The 26039-nt window shown below is 36.9% G+C and overlaps 1 protein-coding gene across 1 annotated transcript in view; it reads left to right on the top strand.

The window, feature by feature from the left end:
• The window catches only part of SH2D2A (SH2 domain containing 2A), a 130866-nt gene extending 106463 nt beyond the window's left edge, over positions 1–24403 (top strand). The window contains exons 5-8 of the mRNA XM_053695809.1: positions 4798–4963; positions 5804–5965; positions 8012–8554; positions 23260–24403. Coding sequence (XP_053551784.1) covers positions 4798–4963; positions 5804–5965; positions 8012–8554; positions 23260–23397 — 1009 coding nt within the window. The 3' untranslated portion in view covers positions 23398–24403. The remainder of the gene's footprint in view (positions 1–4797; positions 4964–5803; positions 5966–8011; positions 8555–23259) is intronic.
• Positions 24404–26039: the final 1636 nt, after the last annotated feature.

The raw sequence follows: 26039 nt of genomic DNA, 5'->3' as shown, positions 1-26039 counted from the left end.
GATTTGAGATCCTGAAAAACGGACCTTGAAATAGAAGGTCTGGCCTTAATGAAAGTGGCCAAGGTTGGCAACTGGACATCCGAACAAGATCCGCATACCAAAACCTGTGAGACCATGCTGGAGCCACCAGCAGCACAAACGATTGCTCCATGATGATTTTGGAGATCACTCTTGGAAGAAGAACTAGAGGCGGGAAAATATAAGCAGGTTGATAACACCAAGGAAGTGTCAACGCATCCACTGCTTCCGCCTGAGGATCCCTGGACCTGGACAGGTACCTGGGAAGTTTTTTGTTTAGATTAGATGCCATCAGATCTATTTCTGGAAGCACCCACATCTGAACAATTTGAGAAAACACATCTGGATGGAGAGACCATTCTCCCGGATGTTAAGTCTGACGACTGAGATAATCCGCTTCCCTATTGTCTATACCTGGGATATGAACCGCAGAAATTAGACAGGAGCTGGATTCCGCCCAAACAAGTATCCAAGATACTTCTTTCATAGCTCGAGGACTGCGAGTCCCACCCTGATGATTGACATATGCCACAGTTGTGATATTGTCTGTCTGAAAACAAATGAACGGTTCTCTCTTCAACAGAGGCCAAAACTGAAGAGCCCTGAGAATTGCATGGAGTTCAAAAATATTGATTGGTAATCTCGCCTCTTGAGATTTCCAAACCCCTTGTGCTGTCAGAGATTCCCAAACAGCTCCCCAACCTGAAAGACTCGCATCTGTTGTGATCACAGTCCAGGTTGGACGAACAAAAGAGGCCCCTAGAATTATACGATGGTGATCTAACCACCAAGTCAGAGAAAGTCGAACATTGGGATTTAAGGATATTAATTGTGATATCCTTGTATAATCGATGCACCATTGGTTCAGCATACAAAGCTGGAGAGGTCTCATATGAAAACGAGCAAAGGGGATCGCGTCCGATGCTGCAGTCATGAGACCTAAAACTTCCATGCAGATAGCTACTGAAGGGAATGACTGAGACTGAAGGTTCCGACAGGCTGCGACCAATTTCAAACGTCTCTTGTCTGTTAGAGACAAAGTCATGGACACTGAATCTATCTGGAAACCTAAAAAGGTTACCTTTGTCTGAGATATCAAAGAATTTTTTGGTAAATTGATCCTCCAACCTTGTCTTCGAAGAAACAACACTAGTTGATTTGTGTGAGATTCTCCAGAACGTAAAGACTGAGCGAGTACTAAGATATCGTCCAAATAAGGAAACACTGCATACCCCGTTCTCTGATTACAGAGAGTAGGGCACCGAGAACCTTTGAAAAGATTCTTGGAGCTGTCACTAGGCCAAAAGGAAGAGCAACAAATTGGTAATGCTTGTCTAGAAAAGAGAATCTCAGGAACTGATAGTGATCCGGATGAATCGGAATATGAAGATATGCATCCTGTAAGTCTATTGTGGACATATAATGCCCTTGCTGAACAAAAGGCAGAATAGTCCTCATAGTCACCATTTTGAAAGTTGGTACTCTTACATATCGATTCAAAATCTTTAGATCCAGAACTGGTCTGAATGAATTTTCTTTCTTTGGGACAATGAATAGATTTGAATAAAGCCCCAGACCCTGTTCCTGAAACAGAACTGGCATGATTACCCCTGATAACTCCAGGTCTAAAACACACTTCAGAAAAGTCTGAGCCTTTACTGGGTTTGCTGGAATGAGTGAGATAAAAAAATCTTCTCACGGGCAGTCTTACTCTGAATCCTATTCTGTACCCCTGAGAGACAATACTCTGAATCCAATGATTTTGGACTGAATTGATCAAAACATCTTTAAAAATTTAAATCTTCCCCCTACTAGCTAAGCTGGAATGAGGGCGTACCTTCATGCGGACTTGTGGGCTGACTTTGATCTCTTAAATGGCTTGGATTTATTCCAATTTGAGGAAGGCTTCCAATTGGAAACAGATTCCTTGGGGGAAGGATTAGGTTTCTGTTCCTTATTTTGTCAAAAGGAACGAAAACGGTTAGAAGCTGTAGATTTACCCTTAGGTCTTTTATCTTGAGGCAAAAAATCCCTTCCCCCCAGTAACAGTTGAAATTATTGAATCCAACTGAGAACCAAATAATTTATTACCTTGGAAAGAAAGAGATAGCAATCTGGACTTAGAAGTCATATCAGCATTCCAAGATTTGAGCCACAAAGCTCTTCTAGCTAAAATAGCTAAAGACATATATTTAACATCAATTTTGATGATATAAAAAATGGCATCACAAATGAAATTATTAGCATGTTGAATCACCTTAACAATGCTAGACAAATTATGATCCGATACTTGTTGCGCTAAAGTTTCCAACTAAAAAGTTGAAGCAGCTGCAACATCAGCCAAAGAAATTGCAGGCCTAAGAAGATGACCTGAATATAAATAAGGAATAGTAGTACGTTTAGCAAGAGTAGAGATAGCCCCATCAACTTTGGGGTTCTTTTCCCAAAACTCCAATCTAACTGCTGGCAAAGGATACAATTTTTTAAACCTTGAAGAAGGAATAAAAGAAGTACCAGGCCTATTCCATTCTTTAGAAATCATATCAGAAATAGCATCAGGAACTGGAAAAACCTCTGTAATAACCACAGGAGGTTTATAAACAGAATTTAAACATTTACTAGTTTTAATATCAAGAGGACTAGTTTCCTCCATATCTAATGTAATCAACACTTCTTTTAACAAAGAACGAATATACTCTATTTTACATAAATAAGAGGATTTGTCAGTGTCAACATCTGAGGCAGGATCTTCTGAATCAGATAGATCCTCATCAGAGAAGGATAAATCAGTATGTTGCCGGTCATTTGAAATGTCATCAACTCTATGAGAGGTTTTAAAAGACCTTTTACGTTTATTAGAAGGCAGAATGGCAGACAAAGCCTTCTGAATAGAATTAGAAATAAATTCTTTTAAATTTACAGGTATATCTTGTGCATTAGATGTTGAGGGAACAGCAACAGATAATGAACTACTACTGATGGATACATTTTCTGCATGTAAAAGTTTATCATGACAACTATTACAAACCACAGCTGGAGGTATAATCTGCACAAGTTTACAACAAATGCACTTAGCTTTGGTAGAACTGTTATCAGGCATCAGGGTTCCAACAGTGATTTCTGAGACTGGGTCAGATTGAGAGATCTTGCAAATGTAAGAGAAAAAACAACATATAAAGCAAAATTATCAATTTCCTTATATGGCAGTTTCAGGAATGTGAAAAAATGTAAACAGCATAGCCCTCTGACATAGAAAAAAGGCAAGAGGCAAATAGAAATGGGGTCTAAATAAAGAAAATATTTGGCGCCAAGTATGACGCACAGCAAAATATTTTTTGGCGCCAAAAATGTCAGGAAATAACACACTCGCGTCATAGATGATGCAACCTTGTGAAGGACCCGGCGTCAACTAAGATGACGAATTTGCGTCAACGAACGCAATAATGAAGAATGACGCAATAATTCTGCCCGCGAATTTAAAAGACAGTCAATTTGAAAAAAAGACTATACCCCAGGTAATAAATACATTTTCATAAAAAAGCATTTCCCAGATATGAAACTGACAGTCTGCAAAAGGAAATATACTGAAAACCTGAATCATGGCAAATATAAGTACAATACATATATTTAGAACTTTATAAAAATACATAAAGTGCCAAACCATAGCTAAGAGTGTCTTAAGTAATGAAAACATACTTACCAAAAGACACCCATCCACATATAGCAGATAGCTAAACCAATACTGAAACGGTTATCAGTAGAGGTAACGGAATATGAGAGTATATTGTCGATCTGAAAAGGGAGGTAGGAGATGAATCTCTACGACCGATAACAGAGAACCTATGAAATAGATCCCCATGAGGAAAGCCATTACATTCAATAGGTAATACTCCCGTCACATCCCTCTGACATTCACTGTACTCTGAGAGGAAACGGGCTTCAAAAATGCTGAGAAGCGCATATCAACGTAGAAATCTTAGCACAAACTTACTTCACCACCTCCATAGGAGGCAAAGTTTGTAAAACTGAATTGTGGGTGTGGTGGGGGGTGTATTTATAGGCATTTTGAGGTTTGGGAAACTTTGCCCCTCCTGGTAGGATTGTATATCCCATACGTCACTAGCTCATGGACTCTTGCCAATTGCATGAAAGGAAGTCTAATTATGCAAAAAAAGAAATTGGAAAAAAAGACATTTTTCGGTTTCCGTTTTTGGCTAAGTGCCTCCTGGATTTTCGGATTCGGTTTCGGTCCAGAATTTACATTTTGGTGCATCACTAATATATATTAATAGTTTCTGCAGTGTAGGTTCCCGCCAACCTCCACGATCCCCCCAAACAGCTCTCTTAACCTCCCCCCTACCCAGTTTGCAAAAAAAAGCGTTTTTTTTTGGGGGGGGGGCATAAGATAAGCCAATTACAGACTAGTAAACGTATACCGTATACCCTGTGAGCTTGTGCACATGCTCAGTAGGATTTTGTTCCCCAAAAAGTGTGAATATAAAAAGACTGTGCACAATTTGATAATGGAAGTAAATTGGAAAGTGTCTTAAAATTGCATGGTCTATCTGAATCATAAGAGTTTATTTTGACTTGAGTGTCCCTTTAAACTAGCAGTTATGAAGGTGAACTATGAGCAAATGCTGTTAAAAGGTTTGTCATGTCTGGATAGTGTCTTTCTAAAGAGTCCAACCATAGTATCACATAACAGGTAACTCTTTTTTAAAAGAAACAAAAAAGAAAACCATACAACTTTAAAAAAAATGTATTTTTAATACTCAGGGGAGCGGAGAGATGTCGACATTTTATGATTGACCATTTACCAGCCGGTAATTATGTGATTGAAGGAGAAAGCAGCACCCATTCCCAACTACAAGATCTGCTAGAACATTACTGCAAATATCCATTGGATCCATACAAAGAAATATTGACAGTAGCCTGCACCAAGGTAACTGCATTAATAGACAGCTCAGTAGAGAATAGTGGTCCTTAGTAAGTGCTTATGAGTGGGATATATAACTATCCAAAAGTCATTTTATTACTAAAATATTCCAGAAAATAATTTACTACTCGATTTCGCGTTTGCAATTGCATGGAAGCTTTGCGCTCATGAGAGTGCACTTCAATAGGCTCCAATGGGAGCCTCATTCTCATGCCAGGCAGCAAAATTAAATATATATGTATATGAATATTTACATATATATGCATGTGTTTACATGTGTATATGCACAAATTAAGTTATATTAACACATACATATATACATATATATATATATCCATATGCAGATATATTTACAGGGAACACACAGCTTTTCATGTCGGTTTTTTTCTAACACCCCACACCCGCAACTTTAACCCCTCATAACTGCTTCTTGCAGTTATTTAAAAAAAAAATATATAAAATGTTCTTTTTTTTTTAAACTACAGAGCACTGTATTTTGGGGGCAATTCTGAAAATTAACCAGAGATCTGATCTCTAGTTAATGTTCGGAGCACTAAATTTAATGGCTGGTTATTTATTGCGCGCCCGTAAACGGGTGTGCGATAAATTAGCACTCCACTAATGAGCACAGTATGGTATAGTTTATACAACCCATGGATAATTTAATAATGACATTTATTTTTCTAGCATTTTTTGGGTCATGGTCTTGCACACACATACAATAAAACCTACTATTGCTGTATTGTAATACTATGTGATTTGTGTAAATGATTGGGTTGTTTCAGTGACTGTATAACTGTTGGTGTGTATGGAAAACTCACTGAATATTTATCTTCTGTATTACAGATAAGCAAAAACAAGGATTTTGGGAATAGCCCTGATGCTGCAAAAGACAAACAAGCAAACAGCACAATTCACAAGGAGACAGGAACTTCTGGTGATACGTCGCCCTTGACAAGCACTTCCCCGAAAGAGCTAAAAAGCATATCTTCTGAATTAAAACTGCAGGTAAATTGTGTTTATATAAATTAGGCAGATATATAGTAAGCAAAAGTTATTAAAGGGATTCTAAACCCAAATTTTTCTTTCATGATTTAGATAGAGGAGGCAAATTTAAGCAACTTTCTAATTTACTCCTATTATCATTTTTTCTTCTTCATTCTTTTGGTATAGTTATTTGAAAAGGAATCTAAGCTAAGGAGCCGGCCCATTTTTGGTTCAGGACCCTGGATAGCACTTGCTGATTGGTGGCTACATAAGACAAATTTATGAAAATCCTGAGGGTATTATTAATAAAGAACATATAACTAAGCAAGACTTTCCTCTAGCTTTCAAAGTTTCAAGTGATCATTTAAAGCTTATCTATTCAGCGAGGCATACAACACACATTAAAGGGACCTGCAAGTCAAAATTATACCTTCATGATTCAAATAGAGCATTACATTTGAAAAAGTTCCAGTTTCCTTCTATTATTAAAATGTGCACAATCTTTTTATATGCACACTTCCTGAGACCCCAGCTCCCACTGAGCATGTGTTTCTTATTAGCACATTATATATTATTAGTCTATGATTCGCTGATGGCTGTCACATGATACAGGAAAAGTGAAATTTAAAGGAATTTTAAAATTTGTCAGAAAAAAACTATCTACTGCTAAGTTCTATGTCATTGTGTTTTTATTATGCATCTGCTGATTATGAATTTCTACTGTTTTTAATAGTCCTTAAAGATAGATTGCCTCTCCCATGCACTCCCTTTAAAATGCAAATGAACAAGTCAATGGGGTAGATTTATCATAGTGCGAGCGGACATGATATGATGTAGCGTATCATTTGCTGTCAGCATTTATCATTGCACCAGCAGTTCTTGGGAACTGCTGGTGCAATGCCACCCCCTGCAGATTCGCGGCCAATCAGTCGCTAGCAGGGGGTGTCAATCAACCCGATCGTATTCAATCGGTTGATTTCTGTCCGCGGCCTCAGAGCAGGCGGACGAGTTATGGAGCAGCGGTCTTTAGCCCGCTGCTTCATAACTTCTGTTTCCGGCGAGCCTGAAGGCTCACGCGGAAACAGGGGCATCAAGCTCCATAAGAAGCTTGATAAATCGGCCCCTATATGTCATGTTGATCACCTCACGTAAAGGGGGTGTACGGAGACCAGTGACTCACAGGCAGGGCCCTCTACCCTTTATAATTCATATAAAAGTATTTTCATTATTGTACTAATTTTATACCGAATATCACAGCGATGTTGGTGCTTTAGAAATAAATAATAATAAATAATAAAATAACCTAACATCACACAGCATATATTACTAGTTGAATTAATGGAACAATAAAAATGTATCATGCAAATGAAAGTGCAAGGTATACCATGATATTTTATTTATTTTTGGTATGAAAAAGGTTGAGTTAAACATTAATTTTGATTCTGAAACAAACCAGTAGTGCAACTGGTCCTTAAACACCAGAATTTTTGTTGTTTAAAAAGATAGATAATCCCTTTTTATTACCCATTCCCCAGTTTTGCATAACTAACACAGTCATAATAATACACATTTTACCTCTGTAATTACCTTGTATCTATGCCTCTGCAAACTGCCCCCTTATTTCAGTTCTTTTGACAGAGTTGCATTTTAGCCAATCAGTGCTGACTCCTATGTAACTTCACATGCTTGAGCTCAATCTTATCTATATGACACACATGAACTAACTCCCTCTAGTGGTGAAAAACTGTCAAAATGCATTCAGATTAGAGCCTTCAAGGTCTAAGAAATTAGCATATGAGCCTCCCTAAGTTTAGTTTTCAACTAAGAATACCAAGAGAACAAAGCAAAATTGGTTATAAAAGTAAATTGGAAAGTTGTTTAAAATGACATGCCCTATTTTAATCATGAAAGTTTATTTTGGACTTGACTGTCCCTTTAAGTTCTACATAGTTGGAACCACTTATAATAACAATACATTTAGTATTTCTGTACATTTTATGATTGGTTAGCTATAACTGTTGTTATTTTAGATACATTTAAGCAAACTTTAATATTCTCTTCCCTCAGGCTCAGCATGGTTTGCCGTCAGATTTAACCAAAATCCCACAAGTTTTGGAAAAAGGGCCTATAAAATGTTTAGCACGTGAAGATCAAAACGTTTCTTATGCATTTGTTAAAAAGACACCTGGTGCTGCCATAAGTACAAAAGCTGAACGATCTTCATCAGATCAAAAATACAGCACATTTCAGGCGCTTCATACCTATGCTGAGCCAGAAAGCTGCCATAAACTGGAACCTAATATATTTACTTTTAAAAATAAGCTGGAAGAATCGATTGCTTTTTACGCTATGGGCCGTGGGTCTTGCAAAGACAATGTGGAAAATGTTTATTCTGAAGTGGACACAAAATGTGCAGGAACTTATGGATTCAATCCGACTGCTAGCAGGGAGGTTGTGTCAACGACCCTTCCCCATAGTCTAAACAAGACTGTGAAGACAGAATCTTCTACTTTGCATTCGTCATTCCGTTTTTATAAAAAACCAACTTCACCATCAGATGACCATTTCATGAGGTGGGACTGTTCAGGCAAACCTGCCAATAACTCAGAGGTAAATTACATTATTTAGTCCTCTAGTCAGAATATTAGACAAATGATACAGTAATTAAAAGTTTGGAAACTAAGTTGACAAGTAGCTGTAGCGAATCATATTGCATCGCTAAATGCCGACAACAAACGCTGTCAGCATTTAACATTGCACAAGCATTTCTTGTGAAATGCTTGTGCAATGCTGCCTCCTGCACCTTCGCGGCCTGCAGGGGGTGTCAATCATTCCGATCGAATCTTACGACCGCTGCTTCTCAACTTAAGTTTCCAGGGAGCCGGTAACTTTAGGTGGAGACAGCAGCATTCGCTGCTTGTTAAATCTAGCCCACTGTGTGATTTTGAAAATGTTTGTAATACATTAACACCTTGTTAGTTGCAAATGGTTTTCAATGTACTCCACCCCACCACCACTTGCCTTGTTTGAAGGAGCCAATCTGGACTCGTTACTGAAGTAGACACAGCTAGCCATGGTTATTATGTTAGCAAACTATTCATTGCAGTTCTTATCCCCTCTGCTAAAGCCAATAAGTTGCTAATATGTGTCAGGGTTAGGTTTTTGAATACACATACTGTAAATAACCAGTTTACATTATTACAATCTCAAGGTATTAACTGTCCCTTTAAACTTGGAGTTAATCATTTTGATTATATAAAAGTAGACAGCATTAGAGCAAAAAAAAATAGTCCTCTAAACTTAGTTCACACAAGCACATGCGTGCACACCTGCGTGATATTTCATCCATAAATTCCACCAGAGTTTCCACCAGGTGGACAGACATCGCCGGAAATCAACCCGATCGAGTACGATCAGGTTGATTGACACCCCCCTGCTGGCAGCCTATTGGCCGCGAGTCTGCAGGGGGTGGCGTTGCACCAGCAGCTCTTGAGCTGCTGGTGCAATGCTGAATACGGAGAGCGCATTGCTCTCCGTATTCAGCGAGGTCTGGCGGACCTGATACACACTGTCGGATCAGGTCTGCCAGACTTTCATAAATAGGGGCCATTGAATTCAAATGCTAATTTCACTACTTTCTCGGTAGATTACGAATTCCACCATACCCTGTTTTTCTGTTTGTTTTTTTAATAGGCCAAGCACTTTCTTAGCTTTCATTTGGAGAAATAACCAAATATGGGAAAATGTAACTAAATATATTTAAAAAGACAGTTATTTCTATTTCTGTACAAGGTAAACGTCGGAATGATTCATTATTTCCTAAATATGTCATACACCCACTTTATGGTTCCACATTTAGCATCTGTTCAACTTCCCAAAATGTAGGATTTTATATCTATGTTTATCATAATAATTACTAACATTGTAGAAGATAAAATATATAAATTGTTTTTGCAGACTTTTGTAATATATGCAGAAAATATTATTAAACTAAATAAAGCTCCGATTAATCGATAGCTTAACGTTGACAATGTATGGATGCTTTTACCCCTGTCCAAACTCACTTAGCAAAGTACAAAATCATTTAAAAAAGAAGCAAAAAATGATTTCAACCACAAAATGTCATCTATTTTTTCACTTACCCATTCCTTCCATTTATTTGGACACTTTTATAACTAAGTCAAGGAACATCTGTTATCTCATTGGAACATTGATATATAATTCATTGGTGGTCATTAAGTGCTTGTGTCCTTCTGATTCTGCTAACATTGTATGTTCATACCATTCTACCAGGCTGATTGGCACAGACTCCAGAAATTACCACATCTGCACTCCAGACATAAACTTTTATGATTCAGAAAGAACATGCAGTTTTAAGACACTTTTCGATTGACTTCCGTTATCAAATCTTTTTTATATTCACACTTTCTGGGGAACAAGATCCTACTGAGCGTGTGCACAAGCAGTATACGTATACTAGTTTGTGATTGGCTGATGGCTGTCACATAATACAGGGGGCCGGAAAATGGGAGAAAAAATACATTTGTCAGAAAAAAAAACTACTTCTTATTTGAAATTCAGAGAACGTGTTATTACATAGTCTTTTTATTATGCACTTGTTAATTATGCCATTCTACTGCATTTAGTGGTCCTTAAGAAATCATCACAAATTGCCACAGACTACATACATTGCATCAACTGGTTTAAAATGTATAATCTAATGGGGGATATATCACAGACAACAACTGATGTACAATGTATCATCTAATGCAGATATATCACAGGCAACAACTGATGTACAATGTATCATCTAATAGGGATATATCACAGACAACAACTGATGTACAATGTATCATCTAATACAGATATATCACAGACAACAAATGATGTACAATGCATCATCTAATACAGATATATCACAGACAACAACTGATGTACAATGTATCATCTAATAGGGATATATCACAGGCAACAACTGATGTACAATGTATCATCTAATGCAGATATATCACAGTCAACAACTGATGTACAATGTATCATCTAATGCAGATATATCACAGACAACAAATGATGTACAATGCATCATCTAATACAGATATATCACAGACAACAACTGATGTACAATGTATCATCTAATGCAGATATATCACAGGCAACAAATGATGTACAATGTATCATCTAATGCAGATATATCACAGACAACAAATGATGTACAATGCATCATCTAATACAGATATATCACAGACAACAACTGATGTACAATGTATCATCTAATACAGATATATCACAGGCAACAACTGATGTACAATGTATCATCTAATGCAGATATATCACAGGCAACAAATGATGTACAATGTATCATCTAATAGGCATATATCACAGGCAATAACTGATGTGCAATGTATCATCTAATGCAGATATATCACAGACAACAAATGATGTACAATGCATCATCTAATACAGATATATCACAGACAACAACTGATGTACAATGTATCATCTAATGCAGATATATCACAGACAACAACTGATGTACAATGTATCATCTAATGTAGATATATCACAGACAACAACTGATGTACAATGCATCATCTAATGCAGATATATCACAGACAACAACTGATGTACAATGTATCATCTAATGTAGATATATCACAGACAATAACTGATGTACAATGTATCATCTAATACAGATATATCACAGACAACAACTGATGTACAATGTATCATCTAATGCAGATATATCACAGACAACAACTGATGTACAATGTATCATCTAATACAGATATATCAAAGACAACATCTGATGTACAATGTATCATCTAATACAGATATATCACAGGCAACAACTGATGTACAATGTATCATCTAATAGGGATATATCACAGACAACAACCGATGTACAATGTATCATCTAATGCAGATATATCACAGACAACAACTGATGTACAATATATACTCTAATGCAGATATATCAAAGGCAACAACTGATGTACAATGTATCATCTAATGCAGATATATCACAGGCAACAACTGATGTACAATGTATCATCTAATGCAGATATATCACAGACAACAACTGATGTACAATGTATCATCTAATGCAGATATATCAAAGGCAACAACTGATGTACAATGTATCATCTAATAGGGATATATCAAAGGCAACATCTGATATACAATGTATAATCTAATAGGGATATATCAAAGGCAACAACTGATGTACAATGTATCATCTAATAGGGATATATCAAAGGCAACATCTGATATACAATGTATAATCTAATAGGGATATATCAAAGGCAACAACTGATGTATAATGTATAATCTAATGCAGATATATCACAGACAACAACTGATGTACAATGTATCATCTAATGCAGATATATCACAGGCAACAACTGATGTACAATGTATCATCTAATACAGATTTATCACAGGCAACAACTGATGTACAATGTATCATCTAATAGGGATATATCAAAGGCAACAACTGATGTACAATGTATCATCTAATGCAGATATATCACAGACAACAACCGATGTACAATGTATCATCTAATGCAGATATATCACAGGCAACAACTGATGTACAATGTATCATCTAATACAGATATATCACAGACAACAATTGATGTACAATGTATCATCTAATGCAGATATATCAAAGGCAACAACTGATGTACAATGTATCATCTAATGCAGATATATCACAGGCAACAACTGATGTACAATGTATCATCTAATGCAGATATATCACAGGCCACAACTGATGTACAATGTATCATCTAATGCAGATATATCACAGGCAACAACTGATGTACAATGTATCATCTAATGCAGATATATCACAGACAACAACTGATGTACAATGTATCATCTAATGCAGATATATCACAGGCAACAACTGATGTACAATATATCATCTAATAGGGATTTATCAAAGACAACAACTGATATACAATGTTGTATCATCTAATGCAGATATATCACAGGCAACAACTGATGTACAATGTATTATCTAATGCAGAAATATCAAAGGCAACAACTGATGTGCAATGTATCATCTAATGTGGATATATTACAGGCAACAATTGATGTACAATGTTTCATCTAATGCAGATATATCACAGGCAACAACTGATGTACAATGTATTATCTAATGCAGATATATCAAAGGCAACAACTGATGTGCAATTTATCATCTAATGGGGATATATTACAGGCAACAACTGATGTACAATGTATCATCTAATGCAGATATATCACAGGCAACAACTGATGTACAATGTATTATCTAATGCAGATATATCAAAGGCAACAACTGATGTGCAATGTATCATCTAATGGGGATATATTACAGGCAACAACTGATTTACAATGTATCATCTAATGCAGATATATCACAGGCAACAACTGATGTACAATGTATCATCTAATGCAGATATATCACAGGCAACAACTGATGTACAATGTATCATCCAATAGGGATATATCAAAGGCAACAACTGATGTACAATGTATCATCTAATAGGGATATATCAAAGGCAACAACTGATGTACAATGTATTATCTAATGCAGATATATCACAGACAACAACTGATGTACAATGTATCATCTAATGCAGATATATCACCGGCAACAACTGATGTACAATGTATAATCTAATAGGGATATATCAAAGGCAACAACTGATGTACAATGTATCATCTAATGTAGATATATCACAGACATTAACTGATGTACAATGTATAATCTAATAGGGATATATCAAAGGCAACAACTGATGTACAATGTATCATCTAATGTAGATATATCACAGACAATAACTGATGTACAATGTATAATCTAATAGGGATATATCAAAGGCAACAAATAATGTACAATGCATCATCTAATACAGATATATCACAGGCAACAACTGATGTACAATGTATCATCTAATGCAGATATATCACAGGCAACATCTGATGTACAATGTATCATCTAATGCAGATATATCAAAGACAACAACTGATGTACAATGTATCATCTAATGCAGATATATCACAGACAACAATTGATGTACAATGTATCATCTAATGCAGATATATCAAAGGCAACAACTGATGTACAATGTATCATCTAATGCAGATATATCACAGACAACAATTGATGTACAATGTATCATCTAATGCAGATATATCACAGACAACAACTGATGTACAATGTATCATCTAATGCAGATATATCACAGGCAACAACTGATGTACAATGTATCATCTAATGCAGATATATCACAGGTAACCACTGATGTACAATGTATCATCTAATGCAGATATATCATAGACAACAATTGATGTACAATGTATCATCTAATGCAGATATATCAAAGGCAATAACTGATGTACAATGTATCATCTAATGTAGATATATCACAGACAACAACCGATGTACAATGTATCATTTAATGGGGATATGTCACAGACAACAACTGATGTACAATGTGTCATCTAATGCAGATATATCACAGACAACAATTGATGTACAATGGATTATCTAATGCAGATATATCAAAGGCAACAAGTGATGTACAATGTATCATCTAATGTAGATATATCACAGACAACAACCGATGTACAATGTATCATCTAATGGGGATATATCACAGACAACAACTGATGTACAATGTATCATCTAATGTAGATATATCACAGACAGCAACCGATGTACAATGTATCATCTAATGTAGATATATCACAGACAACAACTGATTTACAATGCATCATCTAATGCAGATATATCACAGGTAACAACTGATGTACAATGTGTCATCTAATACAGATATATCACAGGTAACAACTGATGTACAATGTATAATATAATGCAGATATATCACAGACAACAACTGATGTACAATGTGTCATCTAATACAGATATATCACAGACAACAACTGATGTACAATATATACTCTAATGCAGATATATCACAGACAACAACTGATGTACAATGTGTCATCTAATACAGATATAGCACAGGTAACAACTGATGTACAATGTATACTCTAATGCAGATATATCACAGACAACAACTGATGTACAATGTATCATCTAATGCAGATATATCACAGACAACAACTGATGTACAATGTATAATATAATGTAGATATATCACAGACAACAACTGATGTACAATGTATAATATAATGCAGATATATCACAGACAACAACTGATGTACAATGTATCATCTAATGTAGATATATCACAGACAACAACTGATGTACAATGTATCATCTAATGCAGATATATCACAGGTAACAACTGATGTACAATGTATCATCTAAAGCAGATATATCACAGGCAACAACTGATGTACAATGTATCATCTAATACAGATATATCACAGACAACAAATGATGTACAATGCATCATCTAATACAGATATATCACAGACAACAACTGATGTACAATATATACTCTAATGCAGATATATCACAGGCAACAACTGATGTACAATGTGTCATCTAATACAGATATATCACAGACAACAACTGATGTACAATGCATCATCTAATACAGATATATCACAGACAACAACTGATGTACAATGTATCATCTAATACAGATATATCACAGACAACAACTGATGTACAATGTATAATATAATGTAGATATATCACAGACAACAACTGATGTACAATGTATAATATAATGCAGATATATCACAGACAACAACTGATGTACAATGTATCATCTAATGTAGATATATCACAGACAACAACTGATGTACAATGTATCATCTAATGCAGATATATCACAGGCAACAACTGATGTACAATGTGTCATCTAATACAGATATATCACAGACAACAACTGATGTACAATGCATCATCTAATACAGATATATCACAGACAACAACTGATGTACAATGTATCATCTAATACAGATATATCACAGACAACAACTGATGTACAATGCATCATCTAATACAGATATATCACAGACAACAATTGATGTACAATGCATAATCTAATACAGATATATCACAGACAACAATTGATGTACAATGTATCATCTAATGCAGATATATCACAGACAACAACTGATGTACAATGTGTCATCTAATACAGATATATCACAGACAACAACTGATGTACAATGTGTCATCTAATACAGATATATCACAGACAACAACTGATGTACAATATATACTCTAATGCAGATATATCACAGACAACAACTGATGTACAATGTGTCATCTAATACAGATATATCACAGACAACAACTGATGTACAATGTATCATCTAATGCAGATATATCACAGACAACAACTGATGTACAATGTATCATCTAATACAGATATATCACAGACAACAACTGATGTACAATGTATCATCTAATGGGGATATATCACAGGCAACAACTGATGTACAATGTATCATCTAAGGTAGATATATCACAGACAACAACTGATGTACAATGTATCATCTAATACAGATATATCACAGACAACAAATTATGTACAATGTATCATCTAATACAGATATGTCACAGACAACAACTGATGTACAATGTATCATCTAATGTAGATATATCACAGACAACAACTGATGTATAATGTATCATCTAATGCAGATATATCACAGACAACAACTGATGTACAATGTATAATATAATGCAGATATATCACAGGTAACAACTGATGTACAATGTGTCATCTAATGCAGATATATCACAGGTAACAACTGATGTACAATGTATCATCTAATACAGATATATCACAGGTAACAACTGATGTACAATGTATCATCTAGTGCAGATATATCACAGACAACAACTGATGTACAATGTATCATCTAATGCAGATATATCACAGACAACAACTGATGTACAATGCATCATCTAATGCAGATATATCACAGGCAACAACTGATGTACAATGTATCATCTAATGCAGATATATCACAGGCATCAACTGATGTACAATGTATCATCTAATGTAGATATATCATAGACAACAACTGATGTACAATGTATCATCTAATGTAGATATATCACAGACAACAACTGATGTACAATGTATCATCTAATGTAGATATATCACAGACAACAACTGATGTACAATGCATCATCTAATGTAGATATATCACAGGTAACAACTGATGTACAATGTATCATCTAATACAGATATATCACAGACAACAACTGATGTACAATGTATCATCTAATGCAGATATATCACAGGTAACAAATGATGTACAATGTATCATCTAATACAGATATATCACAGACAACAACTGATGTACAATGTATCATCTAATGCAGATATATCACAGGTAACAACTGATGTACAATGTATCATCTAATGGGGATATATCACAGGCAACAACTGATGTACAATGTATCATCTAATATAGATATATCACAGACAACAACTGATGTACAATGTATCATCTAATACAGATATATCACAGACAACAAATTATGTACAATGTATCATCTAATACAGATATGTCACAGACAACAACTGATGTACAATGTATCATCTAATGTAGATATATCACAGACAACAACTGATGTACAATGTATCATCTAATGCAGATATATCACAGACAACAACTGATGTACAATGTATAATATAATGCAGATATATCACAGACAACAACTGATGTACAATGTGTCATCTAATGCAGATATATCACAGGTAACAACTGATGTACAATGTATCATCTAATACAGATATATCACAGGTAACAACTGATGTACAATGTATCATCTAATGCAGATATATCACAGACAACAACTGATGTACAATGTATCATCTAATGCAGATATATCACAGACAACAACTGATGTACAATGCATCATCTAATGCAGATATATGACAGGCAACAACTGATGTACAATGTATCATCTAATGCAGATATATCACAGGCATCAACTGATGTACAATGTATCATCTAATGTAGATATATCACAGACAACAACTGATGTACAATGTATCATCTAATGTAGATATATCACAGACAACAACTGATGTACAATGTATCATCTAATGTAGATATATCACAGACAACAACTGATGTACAATGCATCATCTAATGTAGATATATCACAGGTAACAACTGATGTACAATGTATCATCTAATACAGATATATCACAGACAACAACTGATGTACAATGTATCATCTAATGCAGATATATCACAGGTAACAACTGATGTACAATGTATCATCTAATACAGATATATCACAGACAACAACTGATGTACAATGTATCATCTAATGCAGATATATCACAGGTAACAACTGATGTACAATGTATCATCTAATACAGATATATCACAGACAACAACTGATGTACAATGTATCATCTAATGCAGATATATCACAGGTAACAACTGATGTACAATGTATCATCTAATACAGATATATCACAGACAACAACTGATGTACAATGTATCATCTAATACAGATATATCACAGGTAACAACTGATGTACAATGTATCATCTAATACAGATATATCACAGACAACAACTGATGTACAATGTATCATCTAATGCAGATATATCACAGGTAACAACTGATGTACAATGTATCATCTAATACAGATATATCACAGGCAACAACTGATGAGACAGCCCCTTATGCATAGATTTCCTTTACGACTTTTTGTCGCAAAGTCAGTCAGTGTCAAGATTTGAACTGGGCCTTACTAATGGATCATACTGACTGCAAATGTAAAAATGCCACAAAAGAGATAGGGGTAAATTTATCAAATGTCAGGCAGACATGATCCGCTGTACATCGATAAATGCCGACAGCATACAGTGTCGGCATTTATCATTACACAAGCATTTCTTGTGCAATGCCGCCCCTTCACATTTGCAGCAAATCGGCCACTAGCAGGGGGTGTCAATCATCCCGATCGTATCCGAACAAGGTGATTGCTGTCTGCCACCTCAGAGGTGGTGAATGAGTTAAAGAGCAGCGGTCTTACAATCGCTGCTTCTTAACTTAAGTTTCAGGCGAACATGAAACTTTGGGGGTAGATTGCAGCATCCGCTGCTTGATAAATCTACCCCGTAGCCTCTAGTCATTGTGCCCCAGGTGTACAGTGCCAGGGCAGAATAACATTCTGACTAGGCCCTGAGGTAGTCTGTGCTAGCTAGCAAGGTAGGTTGTGAATGTTTGAGCAACTCTCCCAGCATTCCCCAGTTAACTTCTGTCTGTGCAATGTGAGGGAGGCTTTCTTGCCGGGGTGAGGGTGTTTTTTTGAGGGGAGCATGACTTTGTAGTTTGACTTTCGGAACTGGAACATTTTCCCCAAAGGGAAATCTGCATTTGGTATAGTTTTTCATAATTAGCTATGTAGTTCATGGTAATTTCTATGGTATTGTAGGGTATTTTGCTGTTTTACCTCTGCAAAAGGGTTAAATATTCAACTGTGGTGCTTCAAAACACTTCCTTTCCTAGGCTGGACACATGGCGTACTGTACCTACAACACATCAGAAGCATATCTAGAAAGCTCAGGGCCCTGGTGCAAGAATCCATGAAGGAGCCCACCTTCACCACTACCACGCATTAGTACATACATACATACAGGTGAAACTCGAAAAACTAGAATATCGTGCAAAAGTTAATTTATTTCACTAATGCAACTTAAAAGGTGAAACTAATATATGAGATAGACTCATTACATGCAAAGCAAGATAGTTCAAGTCGTGATTTGTCATAATGTGATGATTATGGCTTACAGCTCATGAAAACCCCAAATCCACAATCTCAGAAAATTAGAATATTGTGAAAAGGTGCAATATTCTAGGCTCAAAGTGTCCCACTCTAATCAGCTAATTAAGCCATAACACCTGCAAAGGGTTCCTGAGCCATTAAATGGTCTCTCAGTCGGGTTCAGTAGGAATCACAATCATGGGAAAGACTGCTGACCTGACAGTTGTGCAGAAAACCATCATTGACACCCTCCATAAGGAGGGAAAGCCTCAAAAGGTAATTGCAAAAGAAGTTGGATGTTCCCAAAGTGCTATATCAAAGCACATTAATACAAAGTTATGTGGAAGGGAAAAGTGTGGAAGAAAAAGGTGAACAAGCAGCAGGGATGACCACAGCCTGGAGAGGATTGTCAGGAAAAGGCCATTCAAAAGTGTTGGGGACTTTCACAAGAGCCACCACACACAGACGGATCCTGGACATGGGCTTCAAATGTCGTATTCCTCTTGTCAAGTCACTCCTGAACAACAAACAACGTCAGAAGCGTCTTACCTGGGCTAAAGAAAAACAGACCTGGTCTGTTGATCAGTGGTCCTCTTTTCTGATGAGAGCAAATTTTGCATCTCATTTGAAAACCAAGGACCCAGAGTATGGAGGAAGAATGGAAAGGCACAAACTGCAAGATGCTTGAAGTCCAGTGTGAAGTTTCCACAGTCTGTGTTGATTTGGGGAGCTATGTCATCTGCTGGTGTTGGTCCACTGTGCTTCATTAAGTCCAGGGTCAACGCAGCCGTCTACCAGGAAATTTTGGAGCACTTCATGCTTCCTTCCACAGACGAGCTCTATGGGGATGCTGACTTCATTTTCCAGCAGGACTTGGCACCTGCCCACACTGCCAAAAGCAACAAAACCTGGTTCAATGACCATGGGATTACTGTGCTTGATTGGTCAGCAAACTTGCCTGACCTGAACCCCATAGAGAATCTATGGGGCATTGCCAAGAGAAAGATTAGAGACATGAGACTGAACAATGCAGAAGAGCTGAAGGCCGGTATTGAGGCATCCTGGTCTTCCATAACACCTCAGCAGTGCCACAGGCTAATAGCTTCCATGCCACGCCGCATTGAGGCAGTAATTGCTGCAAAAGGGGCTTAAACCAAGTACTGAGTACATACAGTATGCATGCTTATACTTTTCAGAGGTCCGATATTGTTCTACAGGCATGTACAATCCTTGTTTTATTGATTGAATGTAATATTCTAATTTTCTGAGATTGTGGATTTGGGGTTTTCATGAGCTTTAAGCCATAATCATTACAATTATGACCAATCACGGCTTGAACTATCTTGCTGTGCATGTAATGAGTCTATGTCATATATTAGTTTCACCTTTTCAGTTGCATTAGTGAAATAAATTAACTTTAGCACGATATTCTAATTTTTGTATGTTGCTTTCCAAACTGTAGCTGTCTTTGTTTGTGGCTATATTTTTTATTTTACATAATAGATTTTTTTTACTTTAGCTTGGCTGTCATTTAAGTCTTTAGTGGCAGCAAAGGGGTTAAATGCAAGGTGAACACTTAACCCCTTCCTGCCGGGACTTATTTGTCTACATCGTAACAAAGTTCCGATGTAAACAAATAAGTAAAGATTTAAATCACGCGATAGTCCTTGCAATCGGGTGATTTCAAACATATATCGGGTCAGGGGGGAGTGCCTATGAAGCTAGGCACACCCTCAAGCCTGCGATCCCATTTAGGAAGCTTCTATGGCATCAGGACAGTCAAATGGCTAGGACGATCCATGCCATCCTAACGGCACTAAAGCCCAGCGCAGTTAGGATGGTATGGAATGTCCTAATGGTGGGAAAGGGTTAAACGGAATGTACTCTTAAAAATATAACTAAAAGTGCAAACAAATATATCTAAGAGTGCAAAATCTTTATAACCAAAATAGTATATGTATTACGTCCAGCTGGCAGTATATTTAAAAGGGGAACAGGCAGGAAATTGCTTGAAGAACCTCACAGACATAGCAGTAGGAGGTAGGATGGGTTTGACTACTTGAGCTAAAATGAATGGCCGGTGCCTGATGCCTATCCGCAGCTGTATTTGTAGGAGAGCAACATTAACCCCGCACAGACAGCTATGTGAGCGTCAGACCCCACTAACACTCCCTCCTCTTACCTGACAGCTTGCAGGACACAAGACAGAGGAGCATTAAATTAGCTTAGAAAATTGTTAGCGCCAGCACAATCCATATGAGTCTGATCCATGGCAAACGGGCCCCCAGGAGGCAGGGCCCGGTCGCAACTTCTACCCCTGCAACCCCTAAAGTTACGCCTGTGCAACACATGTGACTGGGTCACCGGCCCGTGTTCAGCTTAGGACTGGCAATGCATTGCTGTTCTAAAGGCGACTTTAACTATGTATTTAATGCCTTTACAGGGGTCAAACACATAGGAGTCAATCACAAATTATTTATCTACAAAAATTCCCTGAGACTGGAATGGTGAATTTTTGTAAAAATAAAAAAATAATTAGATAAATGTTTCTAAAGGATTGTGATCGACCCCATATTAATTGTTACACATTTTTTACTACTAATATATGTCTTTGCAAAAAAATATGGGGAAAGCAAAATTACATTTTAATGCCATAATTTATATTTTCTGTCTTAAAATGCAGGGAATTTTCAGGCTTAAATGCTTGATTGACGGAAATGCAAAAGTTCTGGTTAAGGAATTGTATTCTTATTCACTTGTGATTGGTCGCTGCTTTTGAGTTTTGGGAAAGGATTTTAAACACCAAAAAAAACAATTAATTTCTGATTCAGACAGAGAATACAATGTTTAAAATGTACTTCTATTATAAAATGTGCTTTGTTCTCATGATTTTCTTTGTTGAAGAGATACCTAGGTAGTTGTCTGAACACTATATGGAAGGACATAGTGCTGCCATCTAGTGCTCTTGTAAATGGATAACATTCTTGCAAAACCACTGCCATATAGTGCTCCAGACACGTGCACTCTCCTGCTCATGTCCCTGCGTTTCAACAAAAGATACCAAAGAACAAAGAGTAAATTAGAAAGTTGTTTAAAATGGCATTTTCAAACTGAATCAGGAAAGAAAAAAAATTGGGTTTCATGTCCTTTTAAGTTCTAAATTTCTATCAATCAACACATTTTTGCATCTGAGAACATAAATGCATTTACATCAATTTCTATTTGCATTTTAATATTTATGTTACGGGTAAAGTCAGAAATCCGGATAATCCTAGTAGTACCAAGGTAAACCTGACATTGGCTGTGAGTAAAGCCCGATGTAATGTAATACCCCCATCTACACTATTGCCTCTGCCTAGGGGGTTCAAGGAAGGCGCCCCGCTGATCTTCTGGCCTCCACCCCAGGCAGAGGCAAAAAAGATAGTAAAGATGTGTGAATTACAGTGCATCGTATGTATGTTTGATGCAGTGACTCGATGCACTCTGAGATTTGTTATTACTTTACCCGCAACGTGTTTATGTATATATATATATATATACATATATATATACATACTTTATGATTCATGACTGCAGAATATTTTCTTGTTTGTTACAGTGTTCACAGAAGACTATGGTGATGCATCTTGACGGCTTGGCATATGGAAACAATATGGAGGATATGGAGAATATTTATGAGAAAATTCCCGAAGACTGTGCCTTCAAACCAAGAAACAACCGATCAACCAAACACTAATGAAGCTGATTAAAGGCGCCGAGTTAGACAGGACTATACAGAATACATCATTTTCTATGGACAGCTAAAGATAAAACATAATAATAACAACTAATATCTGCTTTATATTTCCTGCAGGGTGATAGGAACTAAAAACAAAATGTATTTATGTTTAAGGGACATGGCAATGATATGCTGCAGCTCTTTATATAGCAGACTTTACATTATTTTTCCATAATCATTATTTTAAAACTTCTCACTTATTGACTTTTTTTTTTTTTTTTTAAATCAGTGGACATTGGAGACATTGCAGTGCTTACCCACATGCACCAGAGCTGGGAGCTGTGAACCTTGTCATATGACGTACCTGACTACTGCACATGTGTAGTAGAACTCTAATAATGTCTATAGGAGAGTGACAGCAAATGTACAGTAGTGCTTCTGTAATGCATTCCTCACTATATTTTCTGACTAGTATCTGGCACTGGGAAGCTAGGGCTGAGTCTAGGAGACCTGAAGGAAAACTCTGTGGGCATGGCTGCACCACCTGAGACAGTTTTAGATGCAACCTATTTTCCCTTAGTGAAACTGGTGCATTTATGGGGAAGAAAGTGGGGCAGGAGGTACAGTGCTCCAAAACTGGGGTGATCCCGATAAATGCTGGGTGGTAAGGAACTCTGATAGCTCTCCCTTGTCAATTGCCATAGCAACCAAGTCACAGATGTGCACATACACTGCATCAGGTGTTCTCTTGTGATTTGCTGCATTGCTGATAATAAATAAAATAAGGGCAAGAACAGGGGGTGTGGCCTAGAAAACTTAAACACATAATTTAACAACAAATTGTATAAAAATATTATTAACGTTATCAATACTATGATGTGTACAGTTAAATGTATATGTAAATCTTAGATATTCATTAATGCTTTTAAAAGATCATGTTTTTAGGATTTGATAAGTGTATTCATTATTTTTTAAAAGAAAAATAAATGTGTCAATAGAAATAAAGAAAAAACATAAATTATGACTTAGCAGATAGTTTCCTTTCTTTCGATAGAGGGAGAGTCCACAGCTGCATTCATTACTTTTGGGAATACAGAACCTTGCCACCAGGAGGAGGCAAAGACACCCCAGCCAAAGGCTTAAATACCTCCCCCACTTCCCTCATCCCCCAGTCATTCTGCCGAGGAACAAGGAAACAGTAGGAGAAATATCAGGGTGAATAAGATGCCAGAAGAAAACAAAATAAATTTAGGGCCGCCCATCCGAGAACACGGGCAGGAGCACGGACTCTCCCTGTATCGAAGGAAAGGAAATTATCTGGTAAGTCATAATTTATGTTTTCCTTCTTAATACAGGGACAGTGCACAGCTGCATTCATTTTTGGTAGGAAGCAATACCAAAGCTACAGAGGACACTGAATGCTAACAGGAGGGCACCACAGCCTTTCTCCTGAAGGCTGCTACAGCAGAAGCAAAAACATCAAACTTGTAAAATTTGGAAAAAGTATGTACGGAGGACCAGGTAGCAAGTCTTACAAACCTGATCCATAGAGGCCTCATTTTTGAAGGCCCAAGAGGAAACCACTGCTCTCATATAATGAGCAGTAATTCTCTGAGGAGGCTTAAGACCCACTGATTCATATGCTAAGTGGATGATACTCCTCAACCAAAAAGATAAGGAAGTCAAAGAGGCCCTCTGACCTCTACGCTTCCCAGAATAGATGACAAAAATAGAAGAAATTTGTCTAAATTCCTTCATAGCCTGAAGATAGAACTTCAAGGTATGAACCACATCCAGATTATGCAGTAAACGCTCCTTCAATGAAGAAGGATTAGGACATAAGGAAGGAACCGTCATTTCTTGATTGATGTTGCGATTTGACACAACCTTAGGAAGAAATCCTAACTTAGTTCATAGAACAGCCTTATCAGCATGGAACACCAGATAAGGAGGGTTGCATTGCAAGGCAGCAATCTCAGAGACTCTGTGCGCAGTAGCAATAGCTAGTAGAAAAAAGAACCTTCCAAGACAAAAAACTTAATATCAACCCCGTGCATAGGCTTAAACGGAGCCCATTGCAAAACTTTAAGTACAAGATTTAAACTCCAAGGAGGAGCATTAGATCTAAACACCAGCCTGATCCTAGTCAGAACCTTAACAAAAGACTGTACATCCTGAAGCTCAGTGAGCCTCTTCGGCAGTAAAACAGACAGGGCTGAAATCTGTCCCTTCGAGGAACTAGCTGAGAGGCCCTTCTCCAGTCCAACTTGGAGAAAAGAAGGAATCCTCCTGGTAACCTTTATTTTGTGCCAGGACAAACCATGCTCTTCACACCAGAATAAGTAGGTCATCCACACCTTATGAAAGATGCGACGAGTAACCAGCTTACGCGCTTGAATGAGAGTATAGATAACACTCTCAGAAGCCCTCTCTTGGCTAAGACTAAGCATTCAATCTTCACGCAGACAGGCTCAGAGAATCTAGATTTTGATGAATAAAGGGGCCTTGTTCCAGCAGATCCCTGTGACAAGGTAACCTCCAAGGAGGAGATGATGACATCCCCACTAGATCCACAAACCATATCTTTTATGGCCACGATGGAGCAATCAGTATCACTGATGCCTGCTCCTGAAAGATTCGAGCTACCACTCAAGGAAGGA

This window comes from Bombina bombina, chromosome 1, assembly GCF_027579735.1.
Source record: "Bombina bombina isolate aBomBom1 chromosome 1, aBomBom1.pri, whole genome shotgun sequence".
NCBI classification, from domain to species: Eukaryota; Metazoa; Chordata; class Amphibia; order Anura; family Bombinatoridae; genus Bombina; species Bombina bombina.
This window is presented reverse-complemented; position numbering and strand designations above follow the sequence as displayed.